Source organism: Carcharhinus amblyrhynchos, chromosome 35 (genome assembly GCF_965287045.1).
Source record: "Carcharhinus amblyrhynchos chromosome 35, sCarAmb.v2.hapA, whole genome shotgun sequence".
Classification (NCBI taxonomy): Eukaryota; Metazoa; Chordata; class Chondrichthyes; order Carcharhiniformes; family Carcharhinidae; genus Carcharhinus; species Carcharhinus amblyrhynchos.
The window spans coordinates 6,191,021-6,214,496 of NC_137358.1; the positions used below are offsets into that span (position 1 = coordinate 6,191,021).

General features: G+C 48.5%; 2 protein-coding genes across 8 annotated transcripts in view; one reads left to right on the forward strand and one right to left on the reverse strand.

Annotated features, from left to right (window-relative positions):
* The window catches only part of LOC145361683 (excitatory amino acid transporter 2-like), a 46,315-nt gene extending 42,318 nt beyond the window's left edge, over positions 1-3,997 (forward strand). The window contains exons 10-11 of the mRNA XM_080217591.1: positions 674-905; positions 1,665-3,997. Coding sequence (XP_080073717.1) covers positions 674-905; positions 1,665-1,823 — 391 coding nt within the window. The 3' untranslated portion in view covers positions 1,824-3,997. The remainder of the gene's footprint in view (positions 1-673; positions 906-1,664) is intronic.
* A 3,168-nt stretch (positions 3,998-7,165) lies between these two features.
* Positions 7,166-23,476, reverse strand: part of LOC145361682 (epidermal growth factor receptor kinase substrate 8-like protein 1) — an 83,739-nt gene continuing 67,428 nt past the window's right edge. For all 7 annotated transcript variants that reach the window (XM_080217584.1, XM_080217585.1, XM_080217587.1 and 4 more), the window contains 7 exons: positions 21,599-21,639; positions 19,504-19,600; positions 19,106-19,246; positions 15,853-15,973; positions 14,716-14,896; positions 12,608-12,740; positions 7,166-9,706 (listed from right to left, as the gene is read on the reverse strand). In XM_080217584.1, coding sequence (XP_080073710.1) covers positions 9,620-9,706; positions 12,608-12,740; positions 14,716-14,896; positions 15,853-15,973; positions 19,106-19,246; positions 19,504-19,600; positions 21,599-21,639 — 801 coding nt within the window. In that variant the 3' untranslated portion in view covers positions 7,166-9,619. The remainder of the gene's footprint in view (positions 9,707-12,607; positions 12,741-14,715; positions 14,897-15,852; positions 15,974-19,105; positions 19,247-19,503; positions 19,601-21,598; positions 21,640-23,476) is intronic.

Genomic DNA, 23,476 nt, shown 5'->3' on the forward strand with positions numbered 1-23,476 from the left:
GTCGGGTCTGCACTGACTCTCCGACAAGAGAGGTATCCAGGCCCCATCCCCATAATCTAGCATATTCACCCCACAAATCCCCTTAAACTATACATCTTGGGACACTAAGAGGCAATTTAGCATGGCCAATCCACCTCACCTGCACATCTTTGGCTAGAAAGGGGCAATTTATCATAACCAATTCACTTAACCTACACATTAGGGGACACTAAGGGGCAATTTAGTATGGCCAATCCACCTAACCTGTGCATCTTTGGATAATAAGTGGCAGATTAGCATGGCCAATCCACCTAACCTGTGCACCTTTGGACAATAAGTGGCAGATTAGCATGGCCAATCCACTTAACTTACACGTTTGGAGTGTGGGGGGAATTTGGAGCACCTGGAGGAGACTCACGCAGGCACGGGGAGAAGGTACAAACTGCACACGGACAGGCATCCGAGGCCGGAATTGAACCCAATTCCCTGGAGCTGCGAGGCAGCAGCGCTAACCACTGCGCCATCACCTCATGGTCACCCCTCAGTATTCTCTTTTCCAGAGAAACCAGCCTGTTCTGCTTTTTCTGCTGGGTTTAGTCTGACAGTCCTGGTTTAATTGTGATTAGCGAGGATCTTGTCTTGTGTCCTTTCACCTGCCACAAATTTCAACGTCAAGTTTTTGTGATATTTGCAGCGATCGGATGAGAACGTCGGTCAATGTGGTGGGTGATTCGTTCGGGGCTGGGATAGTGAACCATCTCTCCGAATTGGAACTGGCAGCCATCGACGCCCAACATTCGGATCAAAACGACCTGGAGATGATTAAACTCCGACCATCGCTCGATGATGAGAAGGTTTACAAGATGGAGATCCCAACCCTGCTCCCTTACGGAGGATACAACTCAATACCAACTGAAGATTACGAAGTAAGGTTTCCTTTTGATTTATTTTATATCAAATGCCCAAGGATTGGTTGTGCCTACCAGAGAAAGGATAGATTTTTAGATATCGGTTTTCACGATCTTAGGACCTCCCAAGGTGCGATGCAGCAATGCAGTCTTCTGGTGGCTTGAATCTCAAGGTCTAACAAACAGCAGTGTGCCAATGACCAGTTAACGTGTGTTATATGTCGCCTGAGGGATAAATATTGGGTAGGATACCAAACAGGACTCCCAGTTCTTGCCCAAATAAATCCTTTCAGCCCGTTGTGGGATGGCACAGTGGCACAATGGCTAACATGACTCTGGAGTCACATGTAGGCCAGACCAGATAAGGACGGCAGATTTCCTTCCCTAAAGGGACATCAGTGAACCAGATGGGTTTTTCCGACAATGGGTCATCAGTAGATTCTTAATTTCAAATATTTTTTATTGCATTCGAATTCCATCATCTACTGTGGTGGGATTTGAACCCGGGTCTCCGGAGCATTAGTTGAGCTTCTAGATTAAAAGCCCAGCAGTGGGTGGCACAGTGGTTTAATACTACTGCCTCACAGCACCCGGCACCGGGGTTTGATTCCCAGCTCGGGTCACAGCCTGTGCAGAGTCTGCTGTGGTGGGATTCGAACTCCCGTCCCCAGTTGAGCGTCTGGATTAATAGTCTAGCGATAATACCACTAGGCCATCGCCTTTCCCCCTGTGGCACGAGCGTTACTGATTATTGCTTATGGTAATATCTTCTTACAGACCACAGACATCAAGTATGACGGTACTGAACAAGACGAGGATGAATCCGGAGACCTAAAGGAACCAGAGGATTTCAATAGCGATGAAACGAAAACACTGCCCAACTGTGATAAGGAAAAAGCATTTGAAGAGAGGGGGAAAAATGGAGAGAAGGAATAATGTAACTTTTTAAAATAAGTATTTTCCCTTCTTAGAGAGCGAAAAAAAAACCCTTTAGTTTTAAGTAGAGGCACTTTACAAAGTACTTAGTCAGTTCCAGTGTTAGATGACTAACTCATATTGTTTGTAAGGTCTGTCACATGAGTTCCCGCATTAAGATTTATGAAGGAAGAGCTTCAGTACAGATTTGGGTTGTTAACACTCCAAGATCACCCTTTGAGTATCCGAGATCCTGCTTCGAGAAACTGGGGCTTAGAAATGGTGTTTTCTCTTGAAGTCGCCGTACTCACCTCTGTTTGGAGGTTATGAGTTTGGGCTTAAGGGATGGGACATAGGGTAACTGAAATAATTTTACTGCCCCACCTGCCATGGGAATCGGAGCGGGCAAGGGACGGATCGCAGAAAGATCTGTTGACTTTGGGCGACGAGATTTTATGGTACCGGGACAAGCGAGGTTGTAAAATTCCGCCCCGAGGCGGGATTTGCTTTTCAATTGGACAGGGGTGGGTGGTGATCGGGGTCAAGGTTGAGTGACCAATGGCAGCCAGAGCTAAGAAGGTGTCCCAAGTCAAGTTGGCAACCCTCGAGTGCTTAAATCTTGCGGGGAAAGACTGACATCTCGATGAGAGAGAGAGTAGGGAGGAATGGCGCAATAATTAACTGAGCCAAGAAAGTGCGAGAGAAAGGAAGCAATAGTGAAATTGTGTACATATATATATGTGTATGTGTGTGTTGTTAAATGTATTACTTGAATTTAATTGATGTAAGCTGAAGATGTGTCTGTACATAATTCCAATCATATTGTTTAGACGCAAGTTTCTTTTTATTTTGGTCCCAATCTGCTGTAAATTTTGAGTTGCTTAGTTAGACCTGATGAATCCTAAGGCACTGGGTGAAGGAGAACGATGGACGTTCGTTGCCAAGGTGAGGCCGTTGCTTCTTTAACCCCGTAGTGCATTATGGGAAGGACGTCCTCAATTGCTGTCATGGCGCCTTGGCTAGCACGTTGAGTCAGGCTTTGTAGCAGCCGCCAGATGTGGGTTCGGATCTCGGGATGCTGGAGCACGTTTTAGGATAACCTTTACTCGCACTGGGCGTCAGTGTGAACTCAGTAAAAGGTTCACATCTGAGGAAGGATTGGCCACGGCCTTGGCAGGAGGAACCTTTTAAGAGTCTGAGCTAGTGCAGAGAGGGGAATGCGATGTCAATCTGAGCAACAATGTGAAAGGGCATGAGTTGGCCTAGAAAGAAAATGTACGGGAAAAGCGATCGACAAACAGGGACTGATTCTCGACTCTTGGAATCTGTTGAGGGCTAATTGGGATGCTGCGATTAAAGGGAGCTGGAGACTGGATCCAAAAGGAAGGAGGTGCCTTCCCTAAATTAGTTTCCCTCAATGTGAATGCCATAATCATAGATAAGGGTCCTGGGTGGAGAGGGGACTGGTAATGTTAAAATGGCGGTGTGGGCTCGTTGGGCCGAAGGGCCTGTTTCCTGGGCTGTTTTTGTTCTTTGTTCTTTGAAAAGCCTTGCCTCTCCCCCTCTGTATAAACCTTGGGGTGTCCCGGGACCCTACACAACAGTAGGTGTCCATTCCACCCATTGTACCTGGGTGGCACAGTGGGTTAGCATTGCTGCCTCACAGCGCCAGGGACCCGGGTTTGATCCCCAGCTCGGATCACTGTCTGTGTGGGCACGTTCTCCCCGTGTCTGCATGGGTTTCCTCCGGGTGCTCTGGTTTCCATCCAAAGGACAGGTGGATTAGGTTGATTCGCCGTGCTAAATTGCCTCGCCACTGGATACAGGGGGAAAAAAAACAGGAAAAGAATCCTTATGGGAAAAGCCAGAGCTTTTGTGTTGCTGTTTCCCTTGGTTGAACGTGCCAGAGTAACGCAGCAAGGGTGAGATGCAACACCAGACATGGGGGCAGTGGGCGAGAGGGGGAGTAGGGGCATCACGTCTCTCACTGGACTGACAGGGCTTCTTGAAGGGAGTTGGTTCTCATCATCCAGTGTGTGTGTGTGTGTGCGTCTTTATAAAGTATCAGGCTGTAGTGTCAGTTCTGTAGTTGGTAGCAGCTATGCGGCCCTGGGTGACCTGCACCATGTACTGTACTCCCAGTGTTCCTGCTGTCATTCTGTGTGGTTCCAATAAACATTTCGGTGCTGATCTGTCCCTGGAAACTTCTCCATTCTTTTGTGACTTGAAGCAACTGTTCTTTTAAGGAATATCCTTGGCGCTGCTGCCTCACAGCGCCAGGGACCTGGGTTCGATTCCCGGCTCGGGGTCACTGCCTGTGTGGAGTCTGCGCATTCTCCCCATGTCTGCTTGGGTTTCCTCCGGGTGCTCCAGTTTCCTCTCCCAGTCTGTACAATTGTTCATTAGGTGCATTGGCCATGCTAAGTTGCTCCTTAGTGTCAGGGGGGATGTCGGGGGATCTAGCTTGGGTAAAAGCATGGGGTTGCGGGCATAGGGCTTGAATGGGATTGTGGTCAATGCAGACCCAATGGGCTGAATGGCCTCCTCCTGCATTGCAGGGATTCTATTTAAATCCTAGGCCTGCATCTGTTGTCCATCAATTGAATGGCATGGGCACCCAGATCATAGAGTCACAGAAATGCAGAAGGAGGCCATTCAGCCCATTGGGTCTGCACTGGCCCTATCCCCATAACCCCATGCATTTAATCTAGCTAATCCCCCGACATTAAAGAGCAATTTAGCACAGCCAATCCACCTAACCTGCACATCTTTGGACTGTGCGAGCACCCGGAGGAAACCCACGCAGATACGGGGAGAGGGTGCAAGCTTCACACAGACAGTGACCAAAGGCCGGGGATCGAACCCGGGTCCCTGGTGCCACTGTGCCACCCTGGTTATAGGATTTGCATTGAGCGCACACATTATTTTCCTTTGTGCACGCAGTGATGTAGACGGATGTGTGTTCAATCTCTTCAAGGCGTACGTGGGGAGATCAAACGCAGGCCAGGTGATCGCTTTGCTGAACACTTTCAGTCCATCCGCAAGCAGAACCCTGACCCTCCTGTCGCTTGCCTCTTCAAGGCCACCCTGCTCTCCTGTCCACCCTTGGCCTTTTGCAATGTTCTAGCGATCCCCCAATGCAAACTGGAGGAACTGATCTCCCAATTGGACACTTCACAGCCTTTCGGACTGAACACTGAGTTCAACAACTTCAGACCGTGAATTCTCCCTTCCATCTTCCCCCCATTTCCACATATTTTACTTCAATGAGGTGTCTTTTTAATTCATTCATGGGACACGGGCATCGCTGGCTGGCCAGCATTTGTTGCCCTTCCCTTGTTGCCCAAGGGCCGTTGACAGTCAACCATATTGTTGTGGTTCTGGAATGATGTGTAGGCCAGACCGGGTAAGGACAGCAGATTTCCTTCCCTAAAGGGACATTAGTGAACAAGATGGGTTTTTTTCCGACAATGGGTTGTCAGTAGATTCTTAATTCCAGATATTTTTTATTGAATTCAAACCTGCCGTGGTGGGATTTGAACCCAGAGCATTAGCTGGATTAATAGTCCAGCGATAATACCACTAGTCTATTGCCTTCTCATTTTAGAATGGATCATTCTGGAAGGCTAATAAGGCATTTTCATTCTCATTTTCATAATTCCTACAAGCCAGAGAGAGAGACAAGAAGGTATTCCTTCTGTCTAAGCTTTGAGATTACACTCTGCAATATAACCAGTGAAAACTTTAGGCTCCCGAGTTTCTTCATGCAGGAATTAACCAGCTTATTTTATCAATTCACTGTTGAAATAACTTTACTTTCTTGAGAGGGATGTCGGGCAGCATGGTGGCACAGTGGTTAGCACCACTGCCTCCCAGTGCTAGGGACCCAGGTTCGATTCCCGGCTCGGGTCACTGTCTGTGTGGAGTTTGCACGTTCTCCCCATGTCTGCGTGGGTTTCCTCCGGGTGCTCCAGTTTCCTCCCACAGTCTGAAAGACGTGCTGGTTAGGGTGCATTGATCCAAATGGGTATCTGAGTGCGACGACCAGGGGAATTTCAAAGTAACTTCACTGCAGTGTTAATGTAAGCTTTACTTGTGACTGATAAATAATTCTGAAGGGAATATAAATGAGGATACGGAAGGCTGAGAAGGTGCCAAAAGTGTCCATTAAGTGATCAGGATGCGTGATTGGCAGAGCAGAGGTACAGATGGTGAGGCGACTGCCTTAGGAATGTGGTTTTTCCAACAATCGGCAGGGTGGTGAAGTGGTTAGCACTGCTGCCTCGCAGCTCTAGGGACCTGGGTTCGATTCCCGGCTTGGGTCACCGTCTTTGCAGAGTCTGCGCGTTCTCCCCATGTCTGCGTGGGTTTCTTCCAAGTGCTCCGGTTTCCTCCCACAGTCCAAAAGACGTGCTGGTTAGGGTGCATTGGCCGTGCTAAATCCTCCCTCGGTGTACCCAAACAGTCTCCGGAGTGTGCCGACTAGAGGATTTTCACAGTAACTTCACTGTGGTGTTAATGTAAGCCTTGCTTGTGACTGAACAAACTAACTTTCCTTCTCTCCTATGCGTTCTATGAAAACTTTGTCCGTATAGAGAGCAAGAAACAATAATTTTCGCTGTATTTCAATACACGTGGCAGTAATAAATCAAGTTCTGCTCTTCGATTAACAGGAGAGAAGATAAAGAGATTTGCAAACAATGAAGGTATTTGGAGTGGTGACCACATTTTAACACCAAAGCACGCACAACCCATTTCCATTGGATATCACTGTACATTTTATTGACATTACACAGTAAGAGGCAGACTGGATACTGATACACACCTATCCTGCTTTGGAAACTGAAAAATAAATAGCAGCAATCATGTTTGCTGGCAACAATCCATTTACCGTCAATTAGGGCGAACTTAGGCGTCCATTCAGGTTTACATCCGTAACAAATCGCCAAACTAAAGGAGCAGCAGCACAAGGAGAGACGGTAAGCTCACCCCTTCATGCCAGGCCATCGCTGAACCCTACCACAAAAATTTCCCAGCTCAACACTACCTTCTAGTTATTGATTTCAACGCCCGATTATGAGTTACTGTTCAGCAATAAATAGGCAGGAGTCATCTTGGCTACATAACAGGGTTAGAGTCATCGAAATCACAGAATCCCTGCAGCGCAGAAGGAGGCCATTCAACCCATCTAGTCTGCACCGACCACCATCCCACCCAGGCCCACTCCCTATAACCCCTCACTTACCCTGCCACTCACCCTGACACTAAGGGGCAATTTAGCATGGCCAATCCTCCTAACCTGCACATCTTTGGACACTAAGGGACAATTTAGCATGGCCAATCCACCTAACCCACACATCTTTGGACACTAAGGGGCAATTTAGCATGGCCAATCCTCCTAACCTGCACATCTTTGGACACTAAGGGACAATTTAGCATGGCCAATCCACCTAACCTGCACACCTTTAGTCACTGAGGAGGAATTTAGCATGGCCAATCCACCTAACACCGCACATTGTTCGCACTGTGGGAGGAAACTAGAGCAACTGGAGGAAATCCATGCAGACATGGGGAGAACGTGCAGTGATCCACACCGGGGAATCGAACCCGGGTCCCTGGCTGCTGTGCTAACCACCGTGCCACCCTGACGAGTGTTGGAAAAACCCATCTGGTTCATTAATGTCCCTTTGGGGAAGGAAATCTGCCAACCTGGGTCTGGCCTACATGTGACTCCAGGCCCACAGCAGTGTGGTCGACTCTCAACTGCCCTCTAAGGGCAACGATGGATGGGGTAACGGTACAGGCAAGTGTAAGGTTACATCTCAGTTCCCTCCACCAATAGCTGCAAGCAGCAAAAATGGGGGAAGGCTTTTCTAAACAAGAAGGATCTTGCTGCTGTAAACATTCAACACCATATATAGAAATCTTCATCAACCCTGCATTGCACAGGTTTCAAAATTCATTATATATTTATAACTAAATGAGCGTACCTTCATAAAAATGCATTTCTGTATATATCAAAACCTTATCAGAAGCTTTTATAATGGCCACACGGGATGAAATCATACGGATCTGAGATTGGTGTCAGATTAGAAAATGGCCGCCTCTCCAGCGCAATAGAACGGATTCACGTTTGGTCACCGGGGGAACAGTCACCAGTCTGCGGCCTAGAGTAAAGGAAGCAGTATACTCTATTCGTAAACTAACACGAGGGGACATAGCTTTAAATTGAGGGGTGGTAATTATAGGACGGATGTCAGAGGTAGGTTCTTTACTCAGAGGGTAGTAACTGCCTGCAGCAGTTGTGGACTCGCCAACTTTAAGGGCGTTCAAATGGTCAGTGGATAGGCACATGGATAACATTGGAATAGTTTAGGTTAGAGGGTCATTAGATTGGTTCCACTGGTCGGCGCAACATCGAGGGCCGAAGGGCCTGTACTGCGCTGTAATGTTCTATGTTCTAAACCTTCCTCTGGCAGGTTCAACTCATAGTCATAGGGAGGCCCTATCTTCTACAATACCCTCCAAGGGCTTGGTATTGTTTTAAAACCATACGGGTGGCAACAGTGGTTTAGCATTGCTGCCTCACAGCGCCCAGCGAGCCAGGTTTGATTCCAGGCTTGGCTGACTCTCTGAGTGGTGTTTGCATGTCCTCCCTGTGCCTGCGTGGGTTTCCTCTGGGTGCTCCCGTTTCATCTCCCAGTCCAAAGATGTGCGGGTTAGGTTGATTTACCTCGCTAAATTGCCCCTCAGTGTCAGGGGAATTAGCGAGGGTAAATGCACGGGGTTGGGTGGGCCTGGGTGGGATTGTGGGCGATGCAAACTTGATGGGCCAAATGGCCTCTTTCTGCACAGTAGGGATTCTATGAAAACAATAAGGATGGCACAGTGGTTAGCACTGCTGCCTCACAGCGCCAGGGAGCTGGGTTCGATTCCCGACTTGGGTCAGTGTCTGTGTGGAGCTTGCACATTCTCCCCGTGTCCGCATGGGTTTCCTCCGGGTGCTCCAGTTTCCTCCCACAGTCCGAATAGATGCTGGTTAGTGTGCATTAGCCATGCTAAATTCTCCCTCAGTGTGGCGACTAGGGGATTTTCACAGTAACTTCACTGCAGTGTTAATGTAAGCCGACTTGTGACGAATAAATAAACTTTACTTTTTTTTAAACTTTAGAAGTTATTTGTATTTTATCCCTTCATGACCTCCTGTCCTCCATGTTTACTCGAGGGCGCAGAGATAAAATGGAAGGCTCTCTCCATTCCCGTCTCGCCCACCACAGGAATCGGGGACACCGACCATGCAAAGGTCCGTTGATCTTTGATACAGGTCAACGGATTGTCCAGTCCCGGGGGGCGAATAAGGCTGGATAACCCCGTCCAAGGTTTTCAGTTAGATGCCTGCCGGCTCTTGGAGGGTAGGGTAGATGATCGGGCCCCCCTACGAGACGAAAACCGCCAGAGAAAAGTTTACAAAAATAAAATAGTGCTACCTTTGTTCAAGGACGCAGATTTGGTCGCAGTTCCCCAGTGATCAGACTTGAAGCTGTTCCATTGCACTTTCCAATCAGACACCAATTCTGGATCCGTACAACTTTAACCCCCAAAATGGCTAATTCTTATCAAAAGGAAATATGCGTGGAAGTGAGAACCAATCTACATCCTATGTACAATTATTCTTTGGTCACTTTTGGTGTTACGAATCTTACAATACTAATGCCGCACATCTGCGCGCCTCCATCATGGCAGTTGAGGTGTCCAAGGATGTGCCTGACAACAATTCAAGTCCATGCATTTGGAAGAAGATTTCCCCCTCCCCGTTCTCACAAGGTTGACATCTTTATTTCCGAGTCCACCTTTTTCTTCTGCTTTTCCATGATGGCCTCCAACTCAGTAATGGTCCTTTCGTCCTGTAAGAAATCCGTCAACAGGAACACTCTTTAGGAATTGGAAAAGACCCGCTTAGGCCCAACTGGGCCTTCCATTCTTGATGGACAGAAGGATCGAGGGGGTAAATGTAAGCCCGAGGGTGAGGCGATGCCTAGTGGAAGGAAATCTGCTGTCCTTACCTGGGTCTGACCTACATGAAGGTCAACCTTAGTCTCTCTCTAGAGATCGCGTTCCACAGACTGGCCACTCGCTCAGCTAATACTGGAGAAACTCAGCAGGTTTGATAGCATTGGTGGAGAGAGGATAGAGCCAATGTTTCAAGTCTGGATCACCTTAGCTCTACTCCCTCTCCACAGATGTTGTCAGACCTGCTGAGTTTCTCCAGCATTTTCCGTTTTTGTTCCCGATTCCAGCATCCGCAGATTATTTTGCCTTTCTCTTCAGGTGTGTGGATCTGTTCTGGCCTGTGGGCTTCAGACTTGAGTGAATAGAAGTCAGGGAGGGACTAGATGAGTGAGGGACCCGTCCCTTACTCACTGAAATGTTAATTCCACCATACAGGAATTGGGACATCTTGTTGAGGTTGTACAAGACATTGGTAAGGCCATACTTGGAATATTGTGTGCAATTCTGGTCACCCTATTATAGAACAAAGAACACTACAGCACAAACAAGCCCTTTGGCCCACAAATTGTGCCGATCGCATCCATACCTACCGAGCCATAGAACTATCCCATTAAATCCCATGTACTCATCCAGAAGTCTTTTAAAAGACCCCAGCGAGTTCGCCTCTACCACCACCGATGGCAGCCGAATCCACTCACTCACCACCCTCTGAGTGAAAAACTTACCCCTAACACCTCCTCTGTATTTGCTTCCCAGTACCTTAAACCTATGTCCTCTCGTAGCGACCATTTCAGCCCTGGGAAATAGCCTCCGAGAATCCACCCTATCTATTCCTCTCAATATTTTGTAAACCTCTATCAGGTCGCCTCTCAACCTTCGTCTCTCCAGGGAGAAGAGACCGAGCTCCCTCAACCTATCTTCATAAGGCATGCCTCCCAATCCAGGCAACATCCTTGTAAATCTCCTCTGCACCCTCTCAATAGCTTCCACATCCTTCTTGTAGTGAGGCGACCAGAACTGCGCACAGTACTCCAAGTGGGGTCTGACAAGGGTCTTATAAAGTTGCAGCATTACCTCCCGACTCCTAAACTCAATCTCTCGATTAACGAAGGCCAGTACACCATACATTATAGAAAGGATATTATTAAACTAGAAAGACTGCAGAAAAGATTTACTAGGATCCTACTTGATGGTTTGAGTTATAAGGAGAGGCTGGATAGACTGGGACTTATTTCTCTGGAGATTTGAAGGATGAGGGATGATCTTATAAAATAATGAGGGGCATAGGTAGGCCAGATAGTCAATATCTTTTTTGCAGAGGTAGGGGAGTCTAAAACTAGAGGCCATAGGTTTAAGGTGAGAGGGGAGGGATACAAAAGGGTCCGGAGGCGCAATTTTTTCACTCAGAGGGTGGTGAGTGTCTGGAACGAGCTGCCAGAAGTAGTAGTAGAGGCAAATGCAATTTTGTCTTTTAAAAAGCATTTAGACAGTTACATGGGTAAGATGGGTACAGAGGGATATGGGCCAAATGTGGGCAATTGGGACTGGCTTACGGGTTTTAAAAAAAAAGAATGGCATGGATAAGTTGGGCCGAAGGGCCTGTTTCCATGCTGTAAACCTCTATGACTCGATTTTGTTTTAGCTCAGGCTGTTTTGAGCGCAGCTTAGTGTACCTCTGGCAGGCGGTGCTCAGGCACTGGGTAGCAATGTGGACTTTAGTGTTAATGTAAACTGACCTGTGACAATAATGAATAAACTTAAACTTATTTCCTTGATCCTCCGACCAGTTTTAAAGTTTATGTTTTATCAGTGTCACAAGTAGATTTACATTAACACTGCGATAAAGTTACTGTGAAAATCCCCTAGCTGTCACACTCTGGCGCTTGTTCGGGTACACTGAGGGAGAATTTGGCATGGCCAAAATGACAAAAGTGATTGATTCCTTGGTATTTGGTTCTGTGTGGCCTGTGGGTGCCTGAGTGTGGGCTGTATATACATGGGGAGGCACGGTGGCACAGTGATCAGCACTGCTGCCTCACAGCACCCGGGACCCCAGTTCGATTCCTGGCTTTGAGTCACTACCTGTGGCGAGTCTGCATGTTCTCCCCATGTCAGCGTGGGTTTCCTCCGGGTGCTCCAGTTCCCTCCCACAATCCGAAAGACGTGCTGGTTAGGGTGCACTGGCTGTACTAAATTCTCCCTCAGTGTACCCGAACAGGAGTGTGGCGACTAGGGGATTTTCACAGTAACTTCATTGCGGTGTTAATGTTAGCCTACTTGTGACACTAGAATCATAGAATCCCTACAATGCAGAAGGAGGCCATTTGGCCCATCGAGCCTGCACCGACCACATTTCCACCCAGCTCCTATCCCCATAGCCCCACACATTTGCCCTGCTAATTCCCCTGGCACTAAGGGGCAATCTATCACGGCCAATCAACCTAACCAGCACGTCTTTCAGACTGTGGGAGGAAACCGGAGCACCCAGAGGAAACCCACACAGACACGGGGAGAATGCGCAAACTCCGCAAAGTCACCCAAACTCGGGAATCGAACCCAGGTCCCTGGTGCTGTGAGGCAGCAGCGCTAACCACTGTGCCACCGTGCCACCCCGCGGGGATCATGTTCTCACAGACACCTCTCTCCAAATGCCCCCTCACCCTTGCCATCAGAAAACCTCTCCTGACAGACCCAGGGGTTATCTGAAATTCTTTCATTCGGTCTCCCGGGAATGTCCCATTGCAGCTGATTGGCCCCCCCCCCGGAAAAATAAAACAACAAGAATATCCCCTTACCTCGAGCAGTGATTTCTGGACCATGATCTGACTGTAGACACGAGAGCCTTCCTCTGGACTCACTGACCTCAATTCATCCTTCTGCAGGGAGAATAACTGAGCGCCTGTCAGAATCCCGAGAGACTTGACCGTCCTGGGAGAGGAAGACGGACAGAGAGATCAGAGATATGAAGAGATGACACCAGTCCTACAACTGAGATCCTCCATCTCTGTCCGAGGCTGATGTTTTCCATTCCCGCTGCAAGAGAACAGAGTTTTGGGCTGGAACACCAAATTTTCCATTCTTGCTGGCAAGTGGGTCCCACCACCAATGAGATTGGAGAATTTATTTATTTATTAGTCACAGATAGGCTTAGATTAACTCTGATCTCCTTACCGATTACAGTAACTTCATTGCAAAGGTTACAAGGAAAAGGCGGGAGAGTGGGATTGAGAAACACATCAGCTATGATTGTATGGCGGCGCAGTCTTAATGGGCCAAATGGCCTAATTCTGCTCCTATGTCTTATAGCCTTAATCCTAAGGGAGAGGCAATGGCCTAGTGTGTTATCACTGGAGTTTTAAAGTTTTATTTATTAGTGTCACAAGAAGGCTTACATTAACACTGCGATGAAGTTGCTGTGTAAATCCCCTAGTTGCCACACTCCAGCACCTATTCGGGTACACTGAGGGAGAATTTAGCACAGCCAATGCACCTAACCAGCAAGTCTTTCAGACTGCGGGAGGAAACCGGAGCACTTGGAGGAAACCCACGCAGACAAGGGGAGAATGTGCAGACTCCACATAGACAGTGACCCAAACTGGGAATCGAACTCAGGTCCCTGGCGTTGTGAGGCAGCAGCGCTAACCACTGTGCCACGCCAGAATCCCACCTTATGTAGGTGTACCACAGGTATCTTCCCAGTGCTATGAAATTCCCTGCTCCTTGTTCCGAGCTCTGGCCTTTCAGCACTTTCTCCACTTTGCTTTCCTCTGAGTCCACGTCCAGGCTCAACCAATTGGGCCCAGTGAACATCAATTGTAAGTAGGCCCACATAATCAAACACAGATCAACTGAACATCATCTTTGCCCCTTAAGAAACCAAGGACTTAATTTTAAGTTAAACCAGCTTAGAATGTTCCAGTCCCATCACAGAATCCTTATAGATCAGAAGCAGGCCATTCGGCCCATTTAGCCTGCGCTTACAACAACCCACCCAAGCCATATCCCCATGTATATACTGTGACACTAAGGGGTAATTTAGCATGGCCAATCCACCTAACCTACACGCCTTTGGACTGTGGGAGAAAACCGGAGCACCCGGAGGAAACCCACGCAGCCACGGGGGGGGAGAACGTGCAAACTCCACAATGTGACCCGAGGCTGGAATCAAACCTGGGTCCCTAGCACTGTGAGGCACCACTGTGCCACCACATCACCCAAATAGGGTAAATTGAAAAATCTAGAGCTGCGGGAAGTGGGGGGAGGCACAGTTTCGGAATGAATGTTCGCCTTGTACCAACATCCTTCCCCAGTGCCCCTGCCCTTGCCTCCCCCCCACCCCCCCTGCTGTGCCCAAACCCCGTCCCCTAACCAACCCCCCATCCTCACACTCTTGCTAATAGCTAGCTGGCACTCCTCACTATGACCCACCTTCCCAGGACAAGCAAGCATGTTCCTCATAACTAAATTTGACGATTCTTGAATTCTGAGTCAACTCCCTTCCCCCAAAAGTTTCGACCCATCCTCCCACCGACCCCCACCATTATTTCCCACACAGTGGGCCAGCTTGGTGGCACAGTGGTTAGCATTGATGTTTCACAGTGCCAGGGACTCGGGTTTGATTTCCGGCCTTGGGTCACTGTCTGTGTGGAATCTGCGCGTTCTCCCCGTGTCTGCGTGGGTTTCCTCCGGGCGCTCCGGTTTCTGAAAGGTGTGCTGGTTAGCTGCTAAGTTCTCCTTCAGTGTACCTGAACAGGCGCCGGAGTGTGGCGACTCAGGGATTTTCACAGTATCTTCACTGCAGTGAGGCTAATAAACTGTAACCTCACATCAGGGTTCAGCTGAAGCATCTTTACTCCCTGCAGTGCCCGGCGCAGTCCAGTAGAGGGAGGCAGGCCCAACTTACGTCTGAGAAAAGCCTTTGGCCTCCAGCCAAGTCTTGACCTCGCTCGGAGAGGAATCATAGTTCAGAGGGAGCAAGGTGTCAAGGGTCTTGTGGACCTGGAACGTCTTGTGCTGTGTGGTCCTCCCATTGGCTATCCTCAGTAACAGTTCTTCATTCATGACATTAATCTGGGCATTACGCTCTGGAGAAGGAACAGACAATTTAAATTACTGCCACAGTGGACTGCACGGACTCTGAGTGTGCGCCTCCTGCTGGCCTGGTGGTTAAATGCATTGCTCACTGATCTTTGCCACCAACCAGATCCAGACTCACCACCCACTTGGCCGTTTGGCTTAGCTCAACTGGGTCAAGAGGACAAAGCAGTAAAAAGTCTGACAACACCAGGTTTTAGTCCAACCGATTTATTTGATAATAGACATAAATCGGTTGGACTAAAACCTGGTGTTGTCAGACTTTTTACTGTGTTTACGCCAGTCCAACGCCGGCATACCCACATCAAGAGGACAAAGCAGCCCCAGTTAATTGACACCCCATCTGCCACCTTAAGCATTCACTCCCACTACCTACGCAGGGTGGCAGCCACTTGTGCCATCTACAAGATGCACGACAAGATTGGCATGTTGACTACGACTCTCACCAACTTTTACAGATGTACCATAGAAAGCATTCTTTCTGGTTGTATCACAGCTTGGTCTGGGCTCCTGCTCTGCCCAAGACCACAAGGAACTACAAAGAGTAGTGAATGTAGTCTAAACCAACACGCAAACCAGCCTCCCATCCATTGACTCTGTCTACACTTCCCACTGCCTCGGCAAAGCAGCCAGCATCATTAAGGACCCCACGCACCCCGGACATTCTCTCTTCCACCTTCTTCCGTCGGGGAAAAAAACATCTGAGGTCACATACCAACTGACTCAAGAACAGCTTCTTCCCTGCTGCTGTCAGACTTTTGAATGGACCTACCTCGCATTAAGTAGATCTTTCTCTACACCCTAGCTGTGACTGTAACACTATATTCTGCACTCTCTTCTTTCCTTCTCTATGAACAGTATGCTTTGTCTGTATAGCGCACAAGAAACAATACTTTTCACTGTATGTTAGTACATGTGACAATAATAAATCAAATCAATAAATCACCTTTCTCTTTCTGACTCATGGTGAGCGGCTCAGTGTTTGGTTCCCATTGCACACTGTTGGGTTGGACCGCCCTTTTCGGGAGGGTGGGGGGTGGTGTGCCCTTCGGGACCCGCCGGCTTTCCTGCAAAACACAAAGGAACGCTGAATGATGGAGAATATCGAGGTATCGCAGTCTGTAGGGTCAGTGTGAGTGCGCTCTGTCTCACCCGGAGACCTTACTCCCCAACTCTCCGAAAATAAAGGAGTCTCATTTGAATGGTGTCTTTTACAATCTCAAGACATTCCAAAGCAGGGAGAAGATAGCCTAGAGGTATAACTATCACTAATGTCTTTTAGGGGTGGCACAGTGGTTAGCACTGCTGCCTTACAGCGCCAGGGACTTGGGTTCGATTCCCGGCTTGGGCCACTGTACAGAGGTTGCATGTCCTCCCCGTGTCTGCGTGGGTTTCCTCCCAAAGATGTCGGGTAGGTGCTAAACTCTCCCTTAGTGTACCTGAACAGGCGCTGGAGTGTTGCGACTCAGGCATTTTCACAGTAACTTCATTGCAGTGTGAATGTAAGCCTATTTGTGACACTATTACTTAAAACTCCAGCAATAACCCAGTAGACCAGTGTCCCTCCCTTAGGCTGAAGACTGTAAGACATAGGAACAGAATTAGGCCATTCGGCCCATCGAGTCTGCTCTGCCCTTTGATCATGGCTGATACATTTCTCAACCCAAGTTTCCCACCTTTTCCCCGTAATCTTTGATCCCCTTACCAATCACAGTAACTTCATTGCAGTGTTAATGTAAGTCTTCTTGTGACATTATTAAAATATAATGAAAACTTAATGTTAGGGAAGGAAATCTGCCGTCCTTACCCGGTCTGGCCTACATGTGACTCCAGAGTCACAGCAATGTGGTTGAGTTTCGATAACCTTTGGCGACTAGGGATGGGCAATAAATGCTGGCCCAGCCAGCGAAGCCCGTGTCCCATGAATTAATTAAAAAAAAAAGCCAATGAAATACATTTAGAGAGTAGGTCTGGTGTTAGAGCGGGGTTAGCGTCCCTGCCTCTGAGCCAGTAGCTCCGGGTTCGAGTCCCACCTCAGGATGGCCAAGGAAGGTGTGTTCATAACGCAGCCAAACAGGTTGAGTTTCAACTTACAGAATCCTTCCAAACACGCCAATGGCTGGCGGTAAGAGTGGGAGAGGCTCTTGGTCAGCCAGGCTTGGTGTGGAGTGGCGCCCCCTCAAGCTATAAGCCCCCTGGTGACAGATAATGACCTGCTCTGGGAATTACTAGCTATGGAAACGGACAAGAGTCTGCCTTAGTGAACCATTAGGTGCGGAAAGAGAATTGTAACAGAAGTATGGAAACAGGGCGGCACGGTGGCACAGTGGTTAGCGCTGCTGCCTCTCAGTGCCAGGGACCCGGGTTCGATTCCCGGCTTGGGCCGCTGCCTGTGTGGAGTCTGCACCTTCCTTCCCTGTGCGGGTTTCCTCCTACCGTCCGAAAGATGGTTAGGGTGCGTTGGCTGCTAAGTTCTCCCTCAGTGTACCCGAACAGGCACCGGAGTATGGTGACAAGTGGATTTTCAGAGGAACTTCATTGCAGTATTAATGCAAGCCGACTTGTGACATTAATAAATAAGCCTAAAATTTTAAAAACAAACTGCGCACAGCAAGATTCCACAAATGACGACGTGCTAACGACCAGATCGTCAGTTTCAGTGATGTTGGTTGAGGAATTAACATTGTCCATTACACTGGGAAACCACCCCACCCTGATAATGCCATGGAATCTTTGACTTCCAACCCAGGCTGTTAAACACTCTATCCCAAAGATAGCACCTCTGATATTGCAGCTCTCTCTTGGCACTGCTAATGGAGGTAGGTGTTATCCAAAAGTTTGCTCCTCATACTCTCAAAGTGGCAGTTGAACCCACAACCTTTGAAGCCAGAGACAGAAGTGCTGCCCACTGAACCACAACTGATGTCAACAAAAGCGCGTCAATAAGAGGCTGTAGCGAACTGGAAATTGCATTGTGCATTTTGCCAACTTGGGGCTACCATGCACACTTGTACCAGCAGAGGGAGTCTGCTGTGATCATATTATAATAAAGAGAGATCCATGTTAACAGTTTGTGTTGTTCTAGTTCTACAAGCCTCAGGCTGAACAGATAACTTTCACAAGGACAGATTTCATAGCGAAGAGGGAAAAGACCAAGCTTGTGAGAAGATTTGTCAAAGGACAGTCTTTAACTGGACTAATTTTCTGATTGGTTACAGAATGATGTTTTTTAACTTGTTCATTTGTGGGGCATGGGCATCGCTGGCTGGCCAGCATTTATTGCCCATCCCTAGCTGCCCTTGGAGAGCAGTTTAGAGCCAACCACATTGCTATGGCTCTGAAGACACATGTAGGCCAGACTGGGTAAGGACGGCAGATTTCCTTCCCTAAAGGTCTTTAGTGAACCAGATGGATTTTTATTTAGGTGGATTGGCCATGCTAAATTGCCACTTAGTGCCCCAAGATGGGCAGGTTACGTGGATTGGCCATGCCATTGCTATCCCTTTGTGTCCAATCATAGAATCCTATAGTGCAGAAAGAGGCCCTTCGGCCCATCAAGTCTGCACTGAACACAATCCCTCCCAGGCCCTACCCCCATATCCCTACATATTATACCCACTAATCCCTCTAACCTACACATCCCTGGACACTAAGGGGCAATTTCTTCGCACGGTCAAGCAACCTAACCCTGCACATCTTTGGACTGTGGGAGTGCCCGGAGGAAACCCACGCAGACACAAGGAGAATGTGCAAACTCCACACAGACAGTGACACGAGCTGGGAATCGAACCCAGGACCTGGTAGCTGTGAAGCAGCAGTGCTAACCCACTGTGCTACCGTGCTGCCAAGGATGTGTAGGTTGGGCAGATTGGCCATGATAAATGTATGGGGTTACAGGGATAGGATAGGCTTGGGTCAAGCACATTGCATTCACTCTGGATTCTCATGTAGGCCAGGCCGGGTAAGGATGGTAGATTTCCTTCCCTAGAGGAAATGAGTGAACTAGATGGGTTTCCTGACAATCAAAAATGGGTCATTAATCCCAGATTTTTATTTATTGAATTCAAATTCCACCATCTGCCGTGGCGGGATTCGAACCCGGGTCCCCAGAACATTAGCTGAGCTTCTGGATTAATGGTCTAGCGATAATACCACTAGGCCATCACCTCCCCAGCATTGCTGATTGTTGTGTAGGTTACCTTGGGGGCCACTTGTGCGTATACTATGCTGCTATCGACCACGTCCTGTGCAGGAACGGGTTCCAGGATATTGAAGGGAATGTAGCCAACTTGCCCGCTCTGATTCTGAACCTTCCACCACCGTTTAGAATCATCCAGCACCTGGGGAGAGAGAAAGGCCACGTCAAGCAGAGCGGGATAGCAGCAAGACCCATCGGCCCATCGGAGGCGAGCGAGAAGCCTTAGCAAACGGCTTGGATGGGTGACTGAATTCAATTCCAATGATCCTTGGTGACAGGAGGAGGCCACTCAGCCCCTCAAGCCTATGGCTCATTTCCACCTCAACAGGATCCTGACCACCCCTCCCCCTCCACCTGCCCACAACTCGCAACCCAAGGAGCTCCAATCGGCGAACTTACCTCCACCACTTCCCCGGACAGGACGGAGAGCTCGCTGCTGTTCCGGGCCACAAAATCGTAACTGCATTTCATGTGTTTGTGGCCCACCGGGTTATCTCTGCAGGAAGGAAGAATGAGCCCAGTTACTCACAGGAGTGCCAGGTGGTGGGGTCGCTCGATTCCCCAGTCGGAGGGCACGTAGGCTCCGCTGTGTTCTGTGCCACGCGCTAGAAACCTTTAACCGTAGACTTGGCACACTGGCATGCATCATCCCGAGACTTGCATGTCCCCTTTATCAGTCCCTTTCCTTTCGTTAGAGCATCTCAGAATGGGAAAAAAGAGGCCTGAACAATTCACTCTCCTCCGCCTGGCTGAACTCGTTCTATCTCTCAAGAACTTCTCCTTTAACTCATCCCATTTTCTCCAAATCAAAGGGGTAGCGATGGCTACCTTTATGGGTTCTAGCTTGTCTTTTTATGGGATATGTGGAACATTCCTTGTTCCAGACCCGCCCAGCTCCCCTCCCACACAACTCCTTCATCGGTGACTATTTTGGTGTCGCTTTATGCTCTCATCCAGACCTCAAAATTCATCAACTTGGCTTCCGGTCTCCACCACCCTCACCTGGTCCATCCCAGATACTTCCCTTCCCTTCCTTGACCCTGCTGCCTCCATTCCCAGCAGCCTACCAATATTAACACAAAGCTTAGACAAAGGGTCATTCAGGACTCGAAACGTCTGCTCTTTCTCCCCCCTTACAGATGCTACCTGATTTTCCAGCACTTTCTCCTGGGATCACAGAACCTATACCGTACAGCAGGAGGCCATTCGGCCCATCTGCATTGGCTCTCTGGAAGAGCATTCTATCCAGCCCCATTCCCCTGCCTTATCCCATGTGCCCTTTTCAGAAAGAAATCCAATTCCCTTTCCAATACCTCAATCGAACTTCCTCCACCACTCCCTCAGGAGGTTTCTTCCTGTCCCTAACCACTCTGTTCATGAAATAAATTTTCCTCACATCACTGCTACCCCTTTTCATACAATCCCTACAGTGCAGGAGCCGCCATTTGGCCCATTGAGCCTGCACTGACAACACTAAGCCCTATTCCGTGACCCCACTTATTTACTTTGCTAGTCCCCCTGACACAAACGGGCAACTTAGCATGGCCAATGCACCTAACCTGAACATCTTTGGACACTAAGGGACAATTTAGCATGGCCAATGCACCTAACCTGAACATCTTTGGACACTAAGGGGCAATTTAGCATGGCCAATGCACCTAACCTGAACATCTTTGGACACTAAGGGGCAATTTAGCATGGCCAATGCACCTAACCTGAACATCTTTGGACACTAAGGGGCAATTTAGCATGGCCAATCCACCTAACCTGCACATCTTTGGACACTAAGGGACAATTTAGCATGGCCAATCCACCTAACCTGAACATCTTTGGACACTAAGGGACAATTTAGCATGGCCAATGCACCTAACCTGAACATCTTTGGACACTAAGGGGCAATTTAGCATGGCCAATGCACCTAACCTGAACATCTTTGGACAGTAAGGGGCAATTTAGCATGGCCAATGCACCTAACCTGAACATCTTTGGACACTAAGGGGCAATTTAGCATGGCCAATCCACCTAACCTGAACATCGTTGGATTGTGAGAGAAAACCAGAGCACCCTGAGGAAACCCATGTAGACACAGTGAGAATGTGCAAACTCCACATAGCCATTTATTCAAGGCCAGAATTGAACCCGGGTCCCTGGCACTGTGAGGCAGCAGTGCTAACCACTGTGCCACCCAATTCTTTTGAATCTGTGCCCCTCAGTTCTTGATGTACTCTTGAGAGGAACTGTTTCCCCGTCTACACTGTCGGTGCCCCTCCTGGATTTCCAACACCTCCTGTCAAATTTCCTGTTGGCCGCCTTCTCTCCAAGGAGAACAGCCCCAATCTCTCCATTTGACCCTGATAGCCACTGGTCAGTATGTCTGGAGACAGGGGCCCTTCAGTCTGCTGGTGGAGAGTTGATGAGGATATATCCGTGTCACTGGGAGATGGGAGTTCCCAGCCTGTTTCTAGTAAATGTATTAAACTGAAGTGTTACTCACCCATTGACTTGACCAATCGGAGCAGTCTGCGGAGTTGATTGCTGGGAGGAAGCAGATTGGATAGTTAAAAAAACATCGTAAATAATCAGTTCTCAACATAACTCGATGCTGGAAGGTAACCAGATAAACTGATTCTTTACAAAGCCATAGAGTGGCACAGTGGTTAACATTGCTGCCTCACAGTGCCAGGGACCTGGGTTCAATTCCCAGCTTGGGTCACTGTCTGTGTGAAGTTTGCGCATTCTCCCCATCTCTATGCAGGTTTCCTCCAGGTGCTCCAGTTTCCTCCAAAAGGTGTGCAGGTTAGGATGCATTGGCCATGCTAAATTGACCCTCATGTCAGGGGGATTAGCAAGTTAAATGCATAGGGTTAAGGGAATCGGGCCTGGGTGGGATTATGGTCAGTACAGACATGATGGGCTGAATGGCCTCCTCCTGTGCTGCAGGGAGTCTATTCTATGTAAATTCTCCCTCAGTGTACCCGAACAGGTGCCGGAATGTGGCGATTAGGGGATTTTCACGGCAACTTCATTGCAGTGTTAATGTCAGCCTACTTGTGACGCTAATAAACATTTTTTCTTTAAAAAATACTTGAACCTTGCTGAAAGTCAGGGGAGGCAATGGCATTATCACTCAACTAGTAATTCAGAGACCCTGGGTAATGTTCTGGGGACTGGGGTTCGAATCCTGACACGGCAGATGGTGAAATTTGAATTCAATAAAAATCTAAAACTATGATTCTACTGATGACCGTGAAACAATTGTCAGAAAAAATCATCTGGTTCACTAATGGCCTTCAGTGAAGGAAATCTTCTGTCCTTACCCGGTCTGGCCTATATGTGACTCCAGAGCCACAGCAATGTAGTTGACTCTTAAATTCTCTCAGGGATGGGCGTCCAGCCAGACACACCCCTCTTCTCATGAACAAATAACAATAATAATCATCACACGGCCAATCCACCAAACCTGAACATCTCGGGACACCAAGGGTTAATTTAGCATGGCCAATCCACCTAATCTACACATCTTTGGACACTAAGGGGCAATTTAGCATGGCCAATCCACCTAATCTACACATCTTTGGACACTAAGGGGCAATTTAGCATGGCCAATCCACCTAATCTACACATCTTTGGACACTAAGGGGCAATGTAGCACGGCCAATCCATGCATATCATTGAACTGTGGGAGGAAACCCACGCAGACACGGGGAGAACGTGCAAACTCCACACACACGGTGACCCAAGCTGGGAATTGAACCCGGGTCCCTGGCACTTTGAGGCAACGGTGCTAACCGCTGTGCCACCTTGCTGCCCAATTTAGCATGGCCAATCCACCCAACCCGAACATCTTTGGACTGTTTAAATAACTGCTTGTGAAATAACTCTTTTAAACGATTCTTAGGGTGAATTATTAAATATAAGAAGGGCTCTGTTAGTTGGGGGGGAGCAGTAGAAAATGTCACTTCTTTTTGGGTCTCTATTAGTTGTGTGGGGGGGGTAGGGGGAACTTTTCTGCCCCCAGTGTGCGATTAATTTGACGTTGACATTTTCTGAGCTACACTACCACTAAACCCCAGTTGGTGGCAGTGGCGAGCTTAAGGAAGGGCGATGGAGTTCTCGGTATCGCCGTCTGCAGGGGATGGCTGGAACTGTAGCTGCCGTTGCAAAGCACTGTGTGTTCCTTCTGAACAAGGGGTGGGATTGAGACAAGACCATGCCTTGTCCCTCAGTCACTCCTGAACCGATGACCCTGTTTAGCTGCCATTCTGTACACATTTCAATATCTGGGGTAAGGGCTGTATCTGTTTATGTTGCAGCCATTACATCTCCCAGCGAGGCCCAATGCCAGGGCCTGTTGGCCTGGGTAGGAGGGAGC